General features: G+C 44.9%; 1 protein-coding gene across 2 annotated transcripts in view; it reads right to left on the bottom strand.

Moving 5' to 3' along the window:
• The window catches only part of LOC146080472 (cytidine monophosphate-N-acetylneuraminic acid hydroxylase-like), a 199,462-nt gene that overhangs the window by 3,438 nt on the left and 175,269 nt on the right, over window positions 1-20,755 (bottom strand). For both annotated transcript variants that reach the window (XM_083187813.1, XM_083187814.1), the window contains 3 exons: window positions 18,913-19,087; window positions 5,565-5,681; window positions 5,029-5,144 (listed from right to left, as the gene is read on the bottom strand). In XM_083187813.1, coding sequence (XP_083043939.1) covers window positions 5,029-5,144; window positions 5,565-5,681; window positions 18,913-19,087 — 408 coding nt within the window. The remainder of the gene's footprint in view (window positions 1-5,028; window positions 5,145-5,564; window positions 5,682-18,912; window positions 19,088-20,755) is intronic.

The raw sequence follows: 20,755 nt of genomic DNA, 5'->3' as shown, positions 1-20,755 counted from the left end.
TGATGCTTATGCACAATGCCCACATACAATAGTACAATAGTATTACCTAGTACAACAAATATTAGCGCACTTTGCACACATAGGGGCCATTTAAGACCAGTTCATACCGGGCCAAATTCAGCCACGTTCACGATGGTCGGGGTTTGCGAATGCACGAACATGCACATACCCTGGGAGCGAACGTCTTCGGCAAGTTTTACACTCGCCGGGCTGTTAGCTCCAGGAGGGTAGGAAAGGGGGTATCAGCAGGGGAATGCCCAGCGGTTTATGGGTGTCCCCAAAAAAAGGCTTGCCGTTCCCCTGCACATGCAGGTGTGTCAATGCCTGCTTGGGGTGGGTGGCTGACGTCACATGACGTCAGTGCCCAGCCCCAGTTCGGAGCACAGCATGTGAATGAAAAGTCAGTTTTCATTATGAATGGTAGAAAAATCAATCGACAGGCAGCGAGCATCCAATGATTTTTCGGCCGTGCGGTCTCAAGCGAGGGGATGTGTTCGCATACGCATTCCCTTGGCTTGCAAGGGGTTTCACGTGCCGAAACAGGTGGGGAAACCTAGGGAACCCGTCTGAATCAGGCCCATAATGCCCACATTAGGAGAAAGGCACAGCTAGATACAGAGACAGGAGAGGGGGAAGATCAGGGGGGAAAAAAAAGCTTTTATAAGGATGGGAAACTTTCCTTAACTTACCCATCCTGTGCTGTGGGGGCCACGGGCTGTTAAAGGGGCGGAGCCTGCTGGAGGGGTGGAGCCAACTCTTCTGCTGCAGCAGAAGAACTTCAGCAGCACACTGGGGATTGGCGTGGAACCTCCGTGTTCACTATCACACTGCTGCTCTGCAACTGCCTGTCAGTGTGACAGGTGGTGCAGCAGCAGACACTGAAGTAGTAGGACGGAGGTCCTGAGCTTCCGTGCAGAGCAGAGCTGGCTTAGTAGTTTGAGCAGGCTCTTGTGCCCTCTCCCAGCCCCAGCATCTGTAACGCGCTGTCACTGCCCAGTGCTAGTGCTCATCATAACCCCGCGGTGGTAGGGCAGCCTTTGAGCGATAGCAATGTCTCGCATCATGATGACGTGTCACTATAGGCCCCGCCCACCGATTTTCGGGTGTGCACAGTCTGGATTTTCACTGTCCTGTCCCGAAGTGCCGCACTTTGCAGGGCCTGTCAGCGGGGGGGTTGTGGCTGGAAGAGCTGACACACTGCTCTCAGCGTGTCAGCTCTTCCAGCCGCATCTCGCACCCCTCCTCGCTGACAGAGCGCTCACCCAGTCTCCTGTCTGCTCATCCTTCCCCTGCCGCGGCGCTCAGCCTCAGCCTGCGGCTGCCTATTTTGAGGTTTGTAATAATGCCGCAGCCACTGAGGTTGCGCGGTCCAGCCAGGGGGGGGGGAGCTGCCGGCCCCTTTCCATTGTGATATGTGCCAGCCCACCGGGAAATGGCCCGGTTTCCCGGTGGGCCAATCCGCCCCTGATTATGGGCGTCATTCGGAATTACACAGGGGCGTAGTTTCAAAGTGGGCTAAACTGGGCGTAAACATGGGCGTACACGAGGGAGTGCACTAATTCTGGTAGGCGTGCATTCGGACTGAACACCGACTGCAAACGAACCAAAAGCCAAGAAATATGCGGTGTCCATAAGCAAGTATTTCTTTGCGGACACCAATCGGTCATGCGCTAGGCATCCGGATCGCCCAATTAGTACTCCCGCACCTGAACCAATGTCACCTGTACACAATACAATCCACTACTCTACTCATTACTCATTAATTACACTCTTTTCATTGCTTCAATTGGAAACCTTGCAGCTTAAATGGACCATTACAAAACACACAAATCTATGCTGAAAGCACGGCTGCATTTGTTACACACATTTACACTGCAAGCAATGGACAGAACTTGCTATCACTAATATAAATATACATGTCACTTTTACATTTACCAAAGTGGTGAGTTTTGCAATAATACACCGCATCGGTGCGTACGGGCAGCTTCCCGTCCGTTCTGACCAGTGACGTGCGGTGATGTTCATGGTTGGTGAGGCAACCATTTAAAAACACACTTATTTTACAAAAACACACAGTACACACCTCTCACTTTACACAAATACACAGTTATACACTTCTGTCTCTTAACACAAATACACACAAGTCTGTCCCTTAACACAAACACACAAACACACACAAACACCTGTACCAACTAAAAAATACACAGCCCCCACCCTCCACAAGTGCTAAACACACATTTCTGTTTAAGGCACTGCTTACCCAAGTAGAACTGGCAGCAGCGTTCCTGGGACAGGGACCCGGAGACAGAGACAGAGTGCCGGCGGAAGCGGGATCCCGGACACTGATAGCAGCGTGAGCTGGCAGCCCAGCCCGACACCACCATTTCCCCGCCCGCAAGTCAGCGCAGCCCGGCAGGTCAGCATGGCACCGCCGCTCCCCCCTCGCTCGCCCGCATTACAAGTCAGCGACTCAGCGTGACTTCACTGCAATGCAGAGGAGCCCGGCAGACAAGCCCGGCACCGCCGCTCCCCCCCGCATGCAACAGTAGTCTATACTATAGGCGGCACCTATAAGTTCCTTGGTGGCAGTCAGGGACGTGTTTTCTGCCTATATGAAAGCACGCCCCTGTCACTGAGACAGCGCCACTGTGCCCAATCACATCTGTCTCAGTGACAGGGGTGTGCTGTCATATAGGCAGAAAAGCACGTCCCTGTCACCGAGGCACCGCTAAAGGTGCCGCCTATACAACTTTTTTAAATGAGCTTTTACCAGCTCGGTTCTTAGCCCTGCCCACTGCCCGCCCCTGACAGACTAACTGACAGTCCATAACTGTAATATGGACAGCGGGAGGCACCGCTCTTGGTGCCTCCTAAACTAATGAATAAAAAAAAATAGAGTCAACATTATAATAATAATACAAAGCATATACTTATGACACATAATATGTGTCATAAGTATTTTCTTTGTATTTTATTATTATTTTAATCATTATTGACAGGGGAGGCTCTGCCTCCCCTGCCTCCCCTGACTGCACGTCCCTGGTTCTGACGCAGTAAGACCGTGCAGACGCGGTAAGACCATGCAGAATATGTGTGTGTCCACCGCACACGCATGGTTTGGATGTCGTCCGTAAACACGCCCTGTTCTTAAAGTGTGAGTCCGTCCGAATGCGGAGGACCGGTGGGCGTTTCTTCGTACCATGTCCGCGCAGCGTGGCGTGCGGTCCGCTCCGAAAGAATTCGGACATTTACGCACCAGCCAGAATAACCTCCCATGTGCACTGCAGGTGGGGCAGATGTAACTTGTGCAGAGATAATTCGATTTGGGTGATTTATTTTGTTTCTGTGCAGAGAAAATACTGACTGCTTTATTTTTACACTGCAATATAGATCTTAATTTGAAGTAAAACCCCACCCAAATCTAACTCTCTCTGCACATGTTACATCTGCCCCACCTGTAGTGCACATGGTTTTGTCCATTTGAGAAGGAAATTGCCTTTGCAAGTGAACCAGAATAAGGGCCTTTGTATAATAAATTTACACACACTTATATTGCGCTGAACAGTCAGGGGGGTGGCTGATCAATAGCTGTAATTCCAGAACTGGAATTTACATAAATGAATGGAATCATTGGTATGCTGGGCTATATTCCTACATGCACCGAATTGTGCAACATGTTCTCAGTTCCAGTGGATCAGACGGACAAATCGCTCAGTGTGTACCCAGTTTGACCCTAACCAGGGCCGGCGCTACCCACTCAGCAGCTCCTGCAAAGCAAGGAGGCGCCATGCTGAAAAGGCGCCGTCTCCCTCCCTGCTCTGCTAAAGCTGCCTCAGCCCTCACTGTCACTGCCTCCTGCACGCTGCCCGTAGCACCTGTCTAACAGCGGGCAGCAGTATGGAGAGGCTGAGCATCTCCCTGCACCACGCACACACTGTGCTCCTCCTGCGACCTGTCCCCTCTTCCTCAGGGACACTTGCACTGAGGCATGTAGCGCTGTTTGTGAATGCCTGGATGACATGTCATGTCCGGATCCGCCCCCTACCCATTGCTCCCTGCGCCTGTCAGCTGTCAATTAAATGACGAACAGGCAGCAGCGCCCCTTCCTTCCCTCTTCTCAGTGTGCTGTGCCAGTGCTGCTGCCAGTCCTCAACACTCCGCCTGCCCTCTATCTCCTCCCGTCTTCTTCCATCTCCTCCTTCTCCCCTCAGTCATGAGTGCTGCACATACTTTTTGTACTGCTTTCGGATCGCATCGCACACACATTGCATGCATGCTGTGCGATGCGATGTGATCTAGCCCATAAAGTATGCGATTCTCGCAGCGTGTATGGGCACCTTTAGTGCCTCCAACATTTTGTGGACATAGCAAGGAGATGGTGTATGCATACATGTACATGCAACTGAGATCCTCCATAGGATCGCATGTTGCAAACACTCCCACAATCGGGCTGCAGCTTGTTGCAATGGCAATGTGAAAGGGCGCAAAATGTATGGTTTGCAGGAGGGCGCCGAACACCCTAGCACCGGCCCTGACCCTAACCACTCCCTCCCCGGCAGCCTGCCTACGCCTAACCTCCTCATCCCAGCAGCCTACTCTTACCCTCTCCCCAGTGCTTAAATCTAAACCTAACCTCCGGTATTTACCTCCAGGGTCCATTTGGATTCTGAGTATCTGCCTTCTGGCAGGAGTTTGACTGAATCCCATCTATCACACAGTGATAAATGTCAGCAGTGCCAGACTGAAGCAATATTGGGAAGTATACAGTAGTAACTGTTCTCACCATTCTCTAGGGCCTGTAGTAACCACCATGACTTTTTAGTTATCCCTCAGCTACACAAGGAACTACAGCCGGGATATAGTCATTGATAGGACCAGGACAGAGAAATAAAGAAGCATGCAACATACAGTATATTGATTTAAGTTATCTCATAACTTTTAAAATTGTGAATAAAACATGGACAAATATCAATTAATACCACACACTAGAACAGATTCATATATATATATGGCAAAAACGGAACATACTGATGATGGTAGATGTCGGGATTCCGCTGAAGTCGTGTTTGGAATCCAATATACAAATCATCCCATAGAAGTCCATTCTTTACAACGTGTCTCATGACAGTGGCTCGACATCTTATCTGTCATAAAATGTAACAATTAACCATTGTTATCACTCGGTAATGCCATGTGGATGTTATACATTAGTTCTAAAGCAGCAAGCAGTATGTCATAAGATATAGAGAACATAAATAGTAACACTTTATAAAGTTAACAGCTGCGTATGGTCATAAGCTGTACGTCACTGTCACAGAAACAAAGAGGATGAGGGCTACATAATATGCTCACCAAATGCTGTCTTACAATTTTACAATAAAACAAATAGAACAAATTCATAGCCGGGCACATGGGCGGGAATTCATGTGCGTGGGGTGGCGTTTACCGGATCGCTGGTCTCCGAAGATTCGCAGCACAGCTATCAGGTCTGAATCAGGCCCACTGTAAGTTAGGCTGCGCTGTTAGAGATATTGTTTTGGAGAATACAGAATATATAATCTTACTTCTTCATAGGGATGGTCACGGCTAGGTCTTTCAGTAGGAAAAGACAGGTCAAAGAAATCTACCAAGTAGCTATATCCTTGTGGCAAATCAACAAAATCATCATCGGTTTCAATCACCTGTAAATAAAAGAGAGAGATATATAAATACATATTATAAATGTACTGTAACTAATGCAATGTAACAAATAAAATACAAGTGAAATATCAACACTTAATCAGTCATGTCAGGGACTTTAACAGACTAAAGGTCCATACACACTGGGCGACTAAGCCCAGCGTGTATGGACAGCGATGATGCCAATCATCACTGCAGGGAAAGCCGCTCAGTGCATACACACTGAGCGGCTTTCCCCCTGCCCGGCGCTGACGGAGGGGTGAGGACGGCTTTGCATAGTGCAGAGCTATGCAAAGCCGTCCTGAAAGCTGCTCATCTGCTGGTATAACCAGCAGATGAACTGCTTTCCCGGCGATGATGCGGGAGTGCGCAGCAGCGCTCATCGCTGGGGCATACACACTGGGCGGCTTTGAGCTGAAAGCTGCTCAAACTGGGTGTTTTGAGCGACTTTCAGCTCAAAGTCGCCCAGTGTGTATGGGCCTTTACACAATTTCAAGAAAATAAATGATTGGATACAGTAACTTGAGAACATATCTAGAAACAGGACTGCTATTGATAATCTACATATATAAATGTACTCGTCATAAAATCTCCCGAACCATGAGGATTTGAAACCTGAAATTTGGACAGTAGCAATCTTTTGTGATGCAGGTACCACTAAAAAGAGATTTTTAAATTCCACACAAAAGGACTAAAATATGTCTTACATAATTATTTGCTTCAATTACTGCCTATTGTCCCGGGGCAATATACCTATTGAGGCTGAAGCAAAAGGGGTTAGACAATTTTTTTTATTTTTCAGTAGGTGTATATATTGTTGCAGCATGTTAATAAAGGTTTAAAAACAACAACATTTGACAGATTCTTTAACCGACAATCTGTCTGGTTTTTTGTCGGGGGAACTGAATCTCGAATCCGACTGTCGGGACCATCCAGTCAGATTCACAGCCGCTTTCAACCCATTGTGACTGTAACTCGACAGTCGATATTCAATGTTCTGATTGTAGAGTGTTGGAATGGCTGCGTTTTGTCGGACTCAGTCGCCAATTCGACAATTAGCAGCTGTTTCTGACAATTCAAATTCGACTAAAAGCCTTCAATGCTGTCAGAAATGGCTGCATTGAGTAGACGAGGCTGCTATTTCTGCTGGCGGAAATAGCGGAATAGATTGAATAACCCCCTTAGCCTAAAGGAAAGACTAAACATTTACCAGGAAGTCCTTCAAAACTAAGATAAAGATACACACAGGATAATACTTGAAATTCTTTAGCGAAGCACGTGTATTCAGCTAGTAATACTTGTTGAATAAACCCCCAATTTGTTGTTTAAATGTTTATACTTTAAGAAAAAAAAGAGCTGCATGTGTTAAATTTGCCCGTGGAAGCGGCTTATAAACTCATAAAAGTGAGTGTGTAAAACTAAAGAATAATGGATTTACACTGTGCTTTTTAAAAATATATAATATATTTATATATTTTTAATAAGTGCAGTGTAAATCCATTATTCTTTTAAATCGAACCAACATCAGATGGAAATTTGTATTTAAATTAGTTATTATTAGTACAATCGCTCAATATTTATTTGTTCCAGTGGTGTAGCCAGGAGCCCAGTGCCAACTTGGTGCCTATTTTAATACCAACAACACCCAAATCCTGAATTCATAGTCAAATAATTAAATTACATGTTTTTAAAAACTGTGGTTGCTGCTCTCTACTAGCCCGCCTGTTGAATAAATAGTCCATATACACTCATATATTGTACCCTTAATTATAGATAAGAAAGTTGTTGCTGTACTGTACTAGGAATGCTGCTTATTGCATGTGAAGATTTGTGATACATATTAAGGGGGAATTTATAAACACAGGGAGATAAAATTGTCAGAGACAAAGTTCCAAAAAAGGTTGGAAAAGGTATATCGACGACATCATCTTCGTCTGGGGGGGCACAGATACCGAACTAAGAGAATTCTGCAACTACCTCAATACTAACACCCTCAATCTGCAATTCACCACTGTCACCAGCAAGGAGAAAATCACGTTCTTAGATTTGGAAATCAGCATCGAAGAAGGGACTGTTATGACAAAAACATACACCAAACCAGTGGACGGTAATAATATTCTCCCTGTCCAGAGCAAACACCACAGAAACTGGATAAAAAACATCCCTCTTGGCCAATACAAAAGATTGCGTAGGAACTGCACTAATGACAACACCTTTCTAGAACAAAGTGAAAAAATGACACAAAACTTCCTGGAGAAAGGCTACAAAGCAGAAACACTACATGATCAACTAACATCAGTCATGAATTTAAACCGTCAATAAACCATTAAATACAAAAATAAAAAACAATCGCCACCTGAAGACATCACTTTCATTACTCAATTCAACAGTAGTCATCTCATCTTTGAAGATATCCTAAAAAATAATTGGTCCATTTTACATCTAGATGAAGACCTCAAACCATTCTTGTCTAACAAACCCAAAATAATTTATAAGAAAGCCAGAAATCTCCGCCAGGAACTAGTGACAAGTTTCATCAAACCAACTTCAACAAAGAAAGAAAAACAAAAGGATTTCACTACTGTCTTAATTGTAAAGCTTGTAAAAACCAAAAGAATACTTCAACCAAACCAATAACCACCTTTTCATCACAAATCACCAAACAACAATACAACATCAAAGAATATATCTCCTGTGATTCAGAAGGAGTTATATACCTTTTAAGTTGCCCTTGTGACCTACAATACATCGGCCAGACCAAAAGACAACTGAAAATTAGGTTCTCAGAACATATTTATAATATTAAAAGAGGTCTCACTACCCATATCCTATCCAACCATTTTTTACTCAAACACAATAAAAACCCATCTGGTTTACGCTGCATCGGAATAAAAAAAGTTGATCGCCACTGGAGAGGTGGTGATTTTATCAAGCTTTTGAAACAAACAGAGACGAAATGGATCTATAAAAAGCAGACCCTAATGCCGAAAGGAATGAATATCGATTTTGAACTCAGTTCATTTTTATAATTTTTTTATCCTTAATATTATTTTTACCCACAAACAATATTTTTTTCTCTCTCTTTCTTTTTCCTCCTTTCTAGCTATTTTTATAAAAAACACCTTGTAAATCTTTTTTAAGACACTTGTCGAAAAAATAGTCCAAAATACATGGTTGGACTTCACCATGCGGTTCCCACCGTTTTTTACCAATTTCCTGTTTTTTTTTTCAATAAAGTTTTTTTCGAATAAAAAACCAACAGCTATGCCTGAACAGCCATTCTTGAAAAAGTGCTTTCAAAGCACGAAACGCGTTGAAGGGCTCGTCCGTGGATCTACCAGTAAGCCTCCCCAAGCTCCCCCAAGCTTCCTCCATCCATCAGGAACCATCGCAGACTCTGCCGTATCGAGTGACGTCACCCGGCAGACGGAGCACAGACGAGCGGCAATTACACGCCGCACCACGCCAAACTCCGCATCCTGCATCCAGCTTGGATAGCGTTAGGGCCAGTACAGGTACCACGGACATTTTACATTATCTCAAAAGAGCTATAAACATCTCGCTAACAATTTTTCATTTTCAGGTGTTTTTCATTCTTTTAATCTTTCCCTTCCTTACGTCTTTATCTCTTGCTCTTTTACCACAATAGCGCTCATTTTTTTCCCCAAAAGAGACAAAGTTCCAGTCAATAAGATTCTGCCTTATAATTTACAGGTCATGTTTCAACAATGACAGGAGCTATCTGGTTGGTTTCTAAAAATTGTAGCTATCTTTGAGCATTATATCCGTTGTACCCGTCTAAAGGAGGTATTCAATTTAGTTTTTTGGGGGGGGCTAGCCTTTCCCATTCAATTGTCGCTGTTTTTGCCCAGTATTAACACATGTTTTGCCACTGCAGTTTCACTTTTTTTAAAGTAAAAACTTCATCGGGGGAAACATGACTAAAAAATAGTCGAAAAGTGACAAAAACACGTCGATCGGTGAGTAGTTTGACCGTGCTAGATTTTTTGACAGTCGAAAAATATCAGATTATTACCTGGTAATATGTTTTTCTCTACTCCACCATGGCAGCCATTACAAATGGGTTCCTCCCCACTGGGTAGTGCTTCAGAAAGGGAAAAAAAGACACCAGCCCCTATAAGAAGGCCCCTCCTCCTGGCCTCAGTGTCTTTGCATTCTCCAGCTTTAAACAAAAAACATCATTAATCCGCATAACACGTTAAATCATAACACATCGGGACGGGAATATATGCTGCCATGGTGGAGTAGAGGAAAACATATTACCAGGTAATAATCTGATATTTCCTCTACCTCCCCCATGGCAGCCATTACAAATGGGTAATACCCTAGCAGTTGATATATGGGAGGGCATACTCACGAAACCAGAGTTACTTCACTCCAGACTTCAAATTAAATAATAAGGTACTGCTTCAGCCTCCTTCCTTATATCACCGCGCTAAGGACGCTTCTCCCGACCTTAGCATCTGATGACGACATCACATCCACACGATAGTATGAATGGATGACCACCCGGCTGCTTTGCACAACTCCAATACTGAGGCAGATCCTTTCTCTGCCCAGGAAGATGCAACCGCCCTTGTGGAATGGGCCTTCAGACCCACTGGAGGCTCTCTTTGCCTAATCTGATATGCTCTGCAGATACAGGCCTTGATCCATCTAGCCAATGTGGCTTTTGATGCAGCTTGACCCTTGTTTACTCCTTCCGTTAAAACGAATAAATTCTTCGACTTCCGGATGCTTTTCGTATTCTGTACGTCAATCTTCAGCGCTCTCACAACATCTAATCTGTGTAATCGCTCTTCTTTCACATTTGATGGATTGGCACAAAAAGAAGGTAGGATTATATCCTTGTTGATGTGAAAGTCTGATACAACTTTAGGTAAAAATTCAGGGTTAGTTCGCAGCACTACCCTGTCTTCAAAAAAATTCAAAAAGGGCTCCTCCGCCCAGAGTGCCTGCAATTCTGACACCCTCCTTGCGGAGGTTATTGCCACTAAAAAAAAAACTGACTTTCCAGGAAAGTAACTTAAGTGTAGCCTCTTGTAGCGGCTCGAACGGTGCTTCCGTCAAAACTCCTAAAACTAAATTTAAGTCCCACGGTGCCACTGGCGACCTAAATCTTGGTTTTATCCTTTTCGCAGCCTGGACAAACCTGCGTATGTATCTGTTCTCTGCCAGATCCCAATCTAACATTGCTCCCAATGCTGATATTTGTACCTTCAAAGTACTTACTGCTAAGTCCAGTTGTAAACCTGCCTGAAGAAATCCAAGTACTGAAGCAACTTTACTCGGGATTTGTTGGTTTGAACTACACCAGGACAAGTATCTCTTCCACACTCGATAATATATTTTGGATGTCGATTGTTTTCTTGCTTTAAGCAAAGTGTTGATCACTGAATCACAGAAACCTTTAGATTTTAATGTAGCGGTTTCAGAAGCCAGGCCGTCAGTTTCCATGCTGGTGGCTGCGGTTGACGTACTTGGCCTTGGACTAGGAGATCGGGCCATTCGGGCAGGAACCATGGTCCGTCCACTGCCATTTGCATCACTGTAGCAAACCACGCCCTCCTTGGCCAATACGGAAGTATCGCTATCACTTCCGTCTCCTCTCTCTGTATCTTTCTCAGTAGGCGCGGAATAACTGGAATCGGCGGGAAGACATACGCTCTGGACATGTTCCACTCTGCTGTCAGGGCATCTACCTGCTCCGCTTGTGGATCTCTGAACCTTGAGAAGTACCTTGGGACTTTTTTGTTGCGACGTGTGGCCATAAGATCCACCTGTGGCCACCCCCATTTCTCTACGATCATGTTGAACAGGCTGTCGTTGAGCGCCCACTCGCCCGGTAGGCACTCTGTTCTGCTTAATGAGTCCGCAACCAGATTGTCTTTCCCTGCCAGGAAGACTGCCGAAATGCTTTGTACATGACACTCTGCCCATTCCAACAACTGGGATGTTATCTCCATGAGACGTCGACTTCTCGTCCCGCCTTGACGGTTTATGTACGAGACTACCGCCCGATTGTCTGATCTTATGTTTAGGTCTCTGGCTATCAGCAGATCCTGGAACTCCTGACATGCCATGACCACCGCCTTCATTTCCCTGAGATTGGAATGTGCGGCTTGCCACCTTGGAGACCACCGTCCCTGTGCAATGGACTGACCGCATGTCGATCCCCAGCCTCCTTGGCTGGCATCTGTTTTTACCGTGACCTGGTTGACTACTGCAAACGATTTTCCTGCTTCTAGTCGTTCCACGTCTGACCACCAGGCCAAATCTGACTTTGCGGCTCTTGTTAATGTTATCTTCCGAGTAAGATCTTTGCTGTTCTTGTTCCATTGTGACAGGAAGCAACTTTGGAATTTCCTTGTGTGGAACCTTGCCCATGGTACTGTCTCTAATGCAGCTGCCATCAATCCCAGTATCTCCATGCAGTCTTGGGATGACACGACTGATCTCCTCATAATTAATCTTACTTGGTGTACCAATTTCTCTCTTCTGGTCTCCGTGAGAGACACTCTCATGTTTTGAGTATCTATTGATACCCCCAGGTATGTAATCTTTTGAACTGGCATCAGTTGACTCTTTACGTTGATCAGCCCTCCATGATGTTCCAGACATTTGAGCACTAACTCTGTGTGTTCCCTTACCAGATCTTCTGAATCTGCAACAATTAAAATATCGTCGAGATAGGGCCAGAGTTTTACTCCCTCCTGTCTTAGCTTTGCTATGATTACAATCAGCACCTTTGAGAAAGTTTGCGGGGAAGTCGACAGGCCGAAGGGAAGAGTCACGAATTGATAAGTGACCCCTTGCAGACGGAACCTGAGAAACTTGTGATGGTTTGCGTAGATGGGTATATGTAGATAGGCGTCTTTTAGATCTATGGACGTCATGTAATCCCCGCGTTTTAAGTCTGGGATTATCGATCTCACTGACTCCATCTTGAACGTTCGGCTTAACACAAACTTGTTCAAGCGCCTTAAGTCTAGGATGGTTCGAAAACCTCCTGACGCCCTTTTTTACCATGAAGAAGCGAGAAAACCATCCCTGCTTCACTTGCTTCTTCGGAACTACTTCGACAACTCCTTATCTTAGCATTTCTTCCAGACTTGAAAATAGCGCCTGTCTCTCCCCCATGTCGCTGGGTACTGGAGACTCCACAAAGAGATTTCCTGGAAGTCTCATAAATTCTATTCGATATCCGGACTGAATTATTTCCAGAACCCACCTGTCCGTGGTGGATTCTCGCCAAGCTTGGTAAAACTGTTTGAGCCTGGCGCCAACTCTCTGTATGACGGCGTCATTGTTGCTCCTTTTGGAAAGGAGCCTTCCCTTCTCTCCCTCTTTGGGCATGAAAGGACGCCCGAGACATCCAGTTTCCTCTCCTATAGGCCCTTCCTGGCCTATAAGCCCTGGAATATCTGTATTCCTGATGCTGAAATCTATTAAATTTTGCTGGAACATTCTTTTTGACAGCTTTATCCTGGGGCAACCAGACTGATTTGCCCCCCGAGATTTTAGTAATTAGTTCATCAAGCTGTTTTCCAAACAGATACTCCCCTTGGAATGGTAGGGATAGCAATTTATTTTTCGACTGCACGTCAGCCGCCCATGGTTTCAACCAAAGGGTCCGATGTGTCGCCGCTGCAGTGGCTCCTGCTCTAGCTGATAGGCATATGGAGTCCATAGTTGCCTCACACATAAACTCTACAGCCAATTGAACATCTTGGACTGTTTTAATAAGTTCGGACCTCTTAATTCCGTCCAAAATGTCCGCCTCTAATTGCTGGCACCGGCCTCGCATTACACGAGAGGTAACAGCCATAGCAGCCGCTGGCTTCAGGGATGCCCCTGCCGTAATGTACTGCTTTTTCAGACCCAGTTCAATCCTACGCTCCATAGGGTCTTTGAAGATATCGACATCTTCCAAGGGAAGTGTAGTCTTCTATGACAGTCTAGAGATAGCTGCGTCAACCTTTGGCGCCTCTTCCCATGTCGACACCTGATCCTTGTCGAATGGGTACATTTTTGTTACTCTGGCGGAAACAGCCACCCTCTTATCCGGGTGAACAACAGTTCTTGTAAATTAAGGTCCTCTTGTTGATCCTCAATATTGAGGGCCTTATGGATAAGCTCTAACAGATTATTGATCATATCAGGATCAAAGTCCTCTGACTTATCCTGAGGTATGTCTTGATCCTCATCCGGATCCTGACCCAGCATCTGCGCACAGGTTATATGTCCTCCACAGAGTCATCCGACTCGTCACTTAGGACCACATGCTTCCTTTTTCCAGACATTTTACTCAGGTCTTCTTTTGTAACAAAAAGTCCCTGCTAATGCTGTTTTCAGCATATCCACTAGGTTCGACATTTGAGCCATGGGTAGAGGCTGAGGGGCCTTACACTTCTCACAGAGGCTGCCCACATGCTTTTCAGGTAAAGTTTTATCGCATTAAAAACATTTAGGTGAGTGCATTCTCCTGTGTTTGGCTTTACTCTCCTTTTCCTTGCTGGTCTCAGACCTGCAACAGCCCAAACACCATGTTTCATAAATTTTCCAAATCAATGCACCATCACCTGAACACCACAAAAGAAAACAATTCCATAACCAAAACGACCAAAAACCAAAACCAAAGGGATCAATAACAAAAACCAAAACACCAAAAAAATAAAAATCACCCAAAAATCACAGTTTGTGGCTTACCCCGATTTCTTAGCTGCCTGCCGATTTTTTTCTTCCATATTAAAGCCAGCGGTGCGCCCTGACACTAAATTGAAATAACAATTAAGTCCCCTGCACAGTCAGAAAAAGCCAGCAACACACAAGCATTGATTGCTGCACATACCTGCTCCAATAATGACCACACCTGCATGCAATAATAGTAACACCTGAATGCCTCCTTGTTACAAACCAACTCCCTGCACAAAGAACAACTTAATAAAAACAAGGAATTTAACTCTGTGTGGCATGGAACTCAGGGCTGGAACCATGCCACACTTTAACTGATATTAACACAAGAGTAATACTTTAAACAAGAAGAAAATCAGGCTCACCAACTGTAGAAAATAAGTTTTACTCCTCAGCACAGCTACCACGCCATTAAGCATGCTGCTATACACACAGGGACCCAGACGCCGGCTTACTTCCGCCCTTAATAGGACGGAGATCACTTCACAAGCCGGCGCCGCGCACCGCCGCTGACGTCTGCCTGCTTTCACTGTGGATTAATGCAGGCCAAGCGTGCTGCGGCAACGCTATCCCGCGCCGCCATTAGCAACACGCCTGCAGACGCCGCCGCCTGTAGCTGCCCCCGGAGGGGTCCGCATGCGGCCAGGGAGATCACATACCTCCACAAAGGGCTCGGCCTGCCCTCCCTCACTGCTGGATCGCCGGAGCTGCCGCAGGGGGACACAATTTTTCCTCTACAGCCTCCAGGGTAAGCCACCTCTCTCACACTACCCGAAAGGGAAAAAAAGACACTGAGGCCAGGAGGAGGGGCCTTCTTATAGGGGCTGGTGTCTTTTTTTCCCTTTCTGAAGCACTACCCAGTGGGGAGGAACCCATTTGTAATGGCTGCCATGGGGGAGGTAGAGGAAATCATCACATTAATTAAATAGTTTGAATATAAACTCAACCTAAAGCCAGTGAAAAGTGCAGATTTTTTGACTGTCGAAAAATCCGGCATGCAATTGAATAGGGGGCAATAAACAATGCGATCTGGGTAGGACCTTACACCCCAGGACCATATTGCAATATGTGATCCTATCAACAGGATGTATCCTCTTGCTCTAAAAAGAGCCCGTCCCTGTGATGCGCTTAGCCGGCTGCCTGGAAAGTCTGCGCATGTGCAGTTAGTGCTGACACCCGGCTGACCTCGCTGACTGCACTGCTTGGCAGTGTGATCTGTAGCCCATAGTCTACAATGGGCTACCACCATCTTAGAATAGTGGTAGCTCTGGACCCGATATCCAGAATGGATATTGTTAAATCGGGCAGCATTGCATCCCCTAGGAGGGATGTGTCTGCCTGTAGCAATGGAGGTACCAAAGCAAGTATTGAAGATTGCTGCTGTGGTTCCATTTACTTACATTTACATACACAAATATTACATAACACATGGGCCCCTAGGTCTATTATATGAAAAGAGGATCCGTATGTATTTGTAATATCTATGACATATTGTCAGTTTCGTGTTTTATGAGGAATTAAAATATTCAGCGGAAATCCGGTATAATCTATAGAGTTCTCTATGCACAATTTCCTGTACATAACAACCAGTGTGTAATTAGGTTTAGGTTTTTACAGGATAATCTTACTCTTAACTTAATATGTTATGAATGATTATTACTTGTTTGTGTAACTAACAACCAGTATGTAATGACTTTCACATCCACCATGGCGTTTACCCATAACCCCTGTGCTGTACTCAGCCCTAGGCTCTCTAGCTGCACTTATAGAACCATGGCGCTCACCTCTGCTTGTGTCCCTGTCTCCGGTGGGGTACATGTGGCTGCATTGTCAGCGTGTGGTGACACTGGTGCTATGTGCTCTGCTCCTATGCAGGTTATGAGTGGCGTGCTGCCATGTGTGTTTGTGCCTGGTTAGCTCTCTGACTGAATGCCGGTGTTGCGCAGCTGCGTACAATCCAGGCCGGCTGAAATCTGTCGCCCTCACTGGCGGGCGCCATCTTGTTGGTTACTTCAGCCTCTCTTGTGCGGCTCCGCCTCCCCTGTCAGATTGCCTGACCTATCGCTGCACAGTTCACCTGTTAAGTACTGACTGGCCGGGTTAGACCGGCAGTCAGTACAATGATGTCGATCCCTCAGCATCATTGCTCCAGCCTGGCTCTGTATTTGTCCACTACAATCCTGAGCGTACTCACGGAAGATATCCTGCTGATCGTCAATTGCTCCAAGTGCCAAGGACTCCATTACCGCCAAAGAGGATTCAGCAAGGTTAGCCCTCCCAAGGGGTCTCACCTTGCTTTACATTCCCGACGGTTACTTCCACGGTCACCTCTGTCTGCAACTACGATCTTACTCAGCAAGGACAAGTCTTCTTCATTCCTTTATCCTCATTATTCGTTTACCTTCCACTCTTCATTCGCTCATCCAATCTTCAACCCAATCATCCAATCTTCAACCCAATCATCCAATCTTCAACCCAATCATCCAATCCTCAATCCAATCATCCAATCCTCAATCCAATCATCCAATCCTCAAACCAATCATCCAATCTTCAACCCAATCATCCAATCTTCGATCAAATCATCCAATCCTCAAACCAATCATCCAATCTTCAACCCAATCATCCAATCTTCGATCCAATCATCCAACCCTCAAACCAATCATCCAATCTTTAACCCAATCATCCAATCTTTAACCCAATCATCCAATTCTCAATCCAATCATCCAATCTTCAACCCAACCATCCAATCGTCAATCCAATCATTCAATCCTTAATCCAATCTTCCAATCTTCAATCCAATCTTCAACCCAATCATCAATATTCAATTATCCAATCCGATCCTTTCATTTATTCTTCCACTCTTCAAGCAATATTACAATATTCTTTCAAGTACCAAGCATCATCCTCTTTTGCAAAAACATATTGGACTATTGACTTTATATTTGCATATCTGCCATATATCTTTTGTGCCATCAGTATCATTGTCTTGCAATACCTTTATTAAACCAACTTAATTTTATCTTATTTGTTTCACTCCATTCTGTTGTGGATGCAACCCCCATATGTTAAAGCACCCAGCCTACGTTACTCTGCAGCTGGTGCTTCTAAGAGCGTGACAATGAGGTTGTTACAGGTTTAGCAAATGACCTTATCAGTATTTTATATATGTTTATTTTTATGATACAAAAGGTTTTATAACACACTTCTATAACACATTTCTTTGTCATAAAATAACCAGTACACTGTATGGCATGAGGTTGTAAAGAGGGTTAAGTTAAATGTCTGCAGGTAATATATAAAGTCTATTGTTCCTCAAAAAGAACACCTACTCCTAATTCCACTGTCTATAGAAAGGAAGTACAGTAAATAAGTGTTATTTATGTAGCACAATTTCTCCAACAGGACTCAAGGTGCTTTACAGACATCAAAACAATCCACGTGATACATAAGTGGCCAGATTCTGGTTCACTTGCAAACAGGGCTTAAAGTGGTCCTGGAGAGGTGGTGGAACTCCTTTCCCCTAACACCGACCCCCCCCCCCCCCCCCATTAGGCAGAGCCTAGACCAGTGCCAGCCAGGGAATTTGTGCCGTACCTCACATAAAGGGAGTGCATGTAGTGCCCTGGATTCATATTAAATCACACAGTAGTGCCCCTTACACACATAATGTCCACAGTTGCGATGCTTATACACATATGTTCATGTCAGGGACACAGGGAAGCAGCTTTATGCCCTGTGTCCCTCCAGCAGCTTACCCACCTCTGAGTACCTCCAGCCCCCTCTCACTCTGTCTTTGGCATGTACAGAGGCCTGCTCCTCTTAGTGGCTCTTCTTCAGTTCGGCTCCAATGATGGCATGACATCACATACAATGTGCCAGAAGAATAAGCTGCTGGGACAGGCTTTTCTGTTGGATGTATTGTTCAGGGCTGTGGTAGAGGGGGAACTCAGTTCCCCCTACCATTAGAGGTGGTGGAACTCAGTTCCACCCCATTCCCCCTCACTTTAACCCCTGCTTGCAAAGCACATTTGGTTTGCTAATGGACAAAACCATGCTGCGCTGCAGGTGGGGTAGATATCACATGTTGATATCACCTTTGATAAAGCCATTTGACACAGTGAAATGTGTCAGTAGCCTGCTGTCCACATTGCCCTTGCTTTAGACCTTGGACTATGCAGACCAGCTCCAGACTCCTCTATTTGTAGCATGCCTACATTTGTCGAAATGGGAGTCTCCGCCACCCAGCTTGGTGTTTCCTGCTCATCCCATCCCCATATGGTGCACTGGACTTCAAAGGAACCTCTATACCAGTTTACCCATTGAGAAAACGAGGTAGCCAACAGGCTCACGATTTGGGTAGTACAGCAATAGATAAATCACAAATGCATCTATACTGTAACATTTCTTTATGAGAACATGCTGATAATATATACCGTAGATCACACATTTTTCATACTTTATTTTTTTATTGTAAAATGTAAATAAAAACAATTTTTTTATTAAATTTTACATGCTTACCCGGACTACCAGATTATAGTCTTTAAATCCAGCCCAGGTGAAGTATTCATTAACCCATGATGGGTAGCTAAAGATTTCATCATTAAATGAAGTATACATTTCATCCAGGTAAGTATTAAATTCCCATGAGTCCTTGAAGATTTTTGTTCCTGGTGGTGGATCAACAATTCCATCTCTAAAGTTATGAACAAGTAAACGATTATTTACAGCATATACGTTTTACTTTCATTGCACTTGATAAATAAGATAATGAAGTTTCTCAATGCATGAAGCAGGTACAGTGGTTGTGAGGGCAGGGCCACATATTGAGAAACTACTAGTGTGGCCAATCCCGGGATCGGGATCGGCGGGATCCCGGGATTTGGCCTAAAAAAGTCCGGGATTTCAATCCCGGGATTGGAGAATCCAATCCCGGGATTTCGGGATTAGACTGCGCATGCGCAGTCTAATGCCGGGCAGCGTCTGAGCACTTGCTCAGACTCTGCCCGGCTGTTCCCGTAAGCTGACCCGGCGTGCGGCCTGCGTAGCGTGACAGTAGAGGTCACGCTGCGCAGGCCACACGTCACCAGTGACCGCCCGCCTACCCGCCGGCCTGCCTCCGCCTGCCCGCCTCTTCTCCGCCGCCCGCCTGCATGCCAGCCTGCCTCCGCCCACCTGCCTGCTGTCTTCGATGGAGGTGCATTTGCCGGGAGGCACCGTGCACCTCCAAACCCACTCCCGGCCGCCCGCTCCCTTATGTAAGTAGATGTGCGGGTCGGCCGGGGTGGGTCCAATGCTAATAATGGGCTTTTTGGTTTGGATGCCAATCCCGGGATCCCGGGAATCCCGGGATTGAGCATTTTTCAATCCCGGATTCCGGGATTGAAAAAATGCCCCGGGATTGGCATCCCTAGAAACTACTGTACAATAAATTAAATTATTCATATATAGTAAGTAACACATGCCCTTTATATTAGTTCTGGATTTAACTATTCACAGTAAAAATTAAGTACAGCAAAACTTTACTAATGGATTTGAATAAAAGAACCTGAGATCTTGGTTTCCCAAGTGTAAAGAGAATTGTACAGTATCATTTGTGCACAATAGGGTGGCATTTGAGCTGATTTTGGGATTAATATGAGATGGGATTAAAGCAGATAGCACGTAACTGCACCTTGTGCAAAACCATGTTGCTGGGTTTTGTCGAGGGGATGAAATTTAAATTGTAAATTCAAATTGCAGTGTAAAAATCCGCTGCTCCACATTGGTGGGCTACACAGTATTTACACTGCATGCAAAAAAATAAATAACAAAAATGGTTTGTTCCAGGTGCACAGTTACAGTGTTTATTTCCAATGATCCAACAAAGGGCCAAATGTAATAGGGTGTGGGTATCATAAAGAGAGATTTTGGGAGAGGTTTTCCAATTTTTTTTAAAGTGGCAATCATTTACATGGAAAAATCTGGTTGATTTTGTCATGCAATTCATTTCCAATTTTGGGAAATTGAGAAAACTCTCCCAAAATATCTCACTCTCATTCTCACACCCTACTACATTGGACCCAAAGTATATTTAAAAACTAAATATATTTTAAATCTTTAAAACAAAATCCGGTATTTGATCTAATTCTTTTTTTTTTTTTAATAATAGGTTCTTATTAAGTCTTGCAAAGACACAAAATACAGAGATGAAACTGTATTGCGATAAAAAAAACACAATAAGCAAATAAGGAGCTGTAAAAAGTCAAAACATTTTAAATCCTATAGATTGTAAGCTTGCAGCAGGGCCCTCCTACCTCCTAAGTCTGTCTGTTGTTACCCAGTTTGTTTTATCACTGTCTACTATTGTAAAGCGCAACGGAAT

The sequence above is a fragment of the Crinia signifera genome, chromosome 5 (assembly GCF_055691185.1).
Source record: "Crinia signifera chromosome 5, ASM5569118v1, whole genome shotgun sequence".
NCBI classification, from domain to species: domain Eukaryota; kingdom Metazoa; phylum Chordata; class Amphibia; order Anura; family Myobatrachidae; genus Crinia; species Crinia signifera.
The sequence above is the reverse complement of the archived record's forward strand: the minus strand, read 5'-3'. Positions and strand labels throughout refer to the sequence as shown.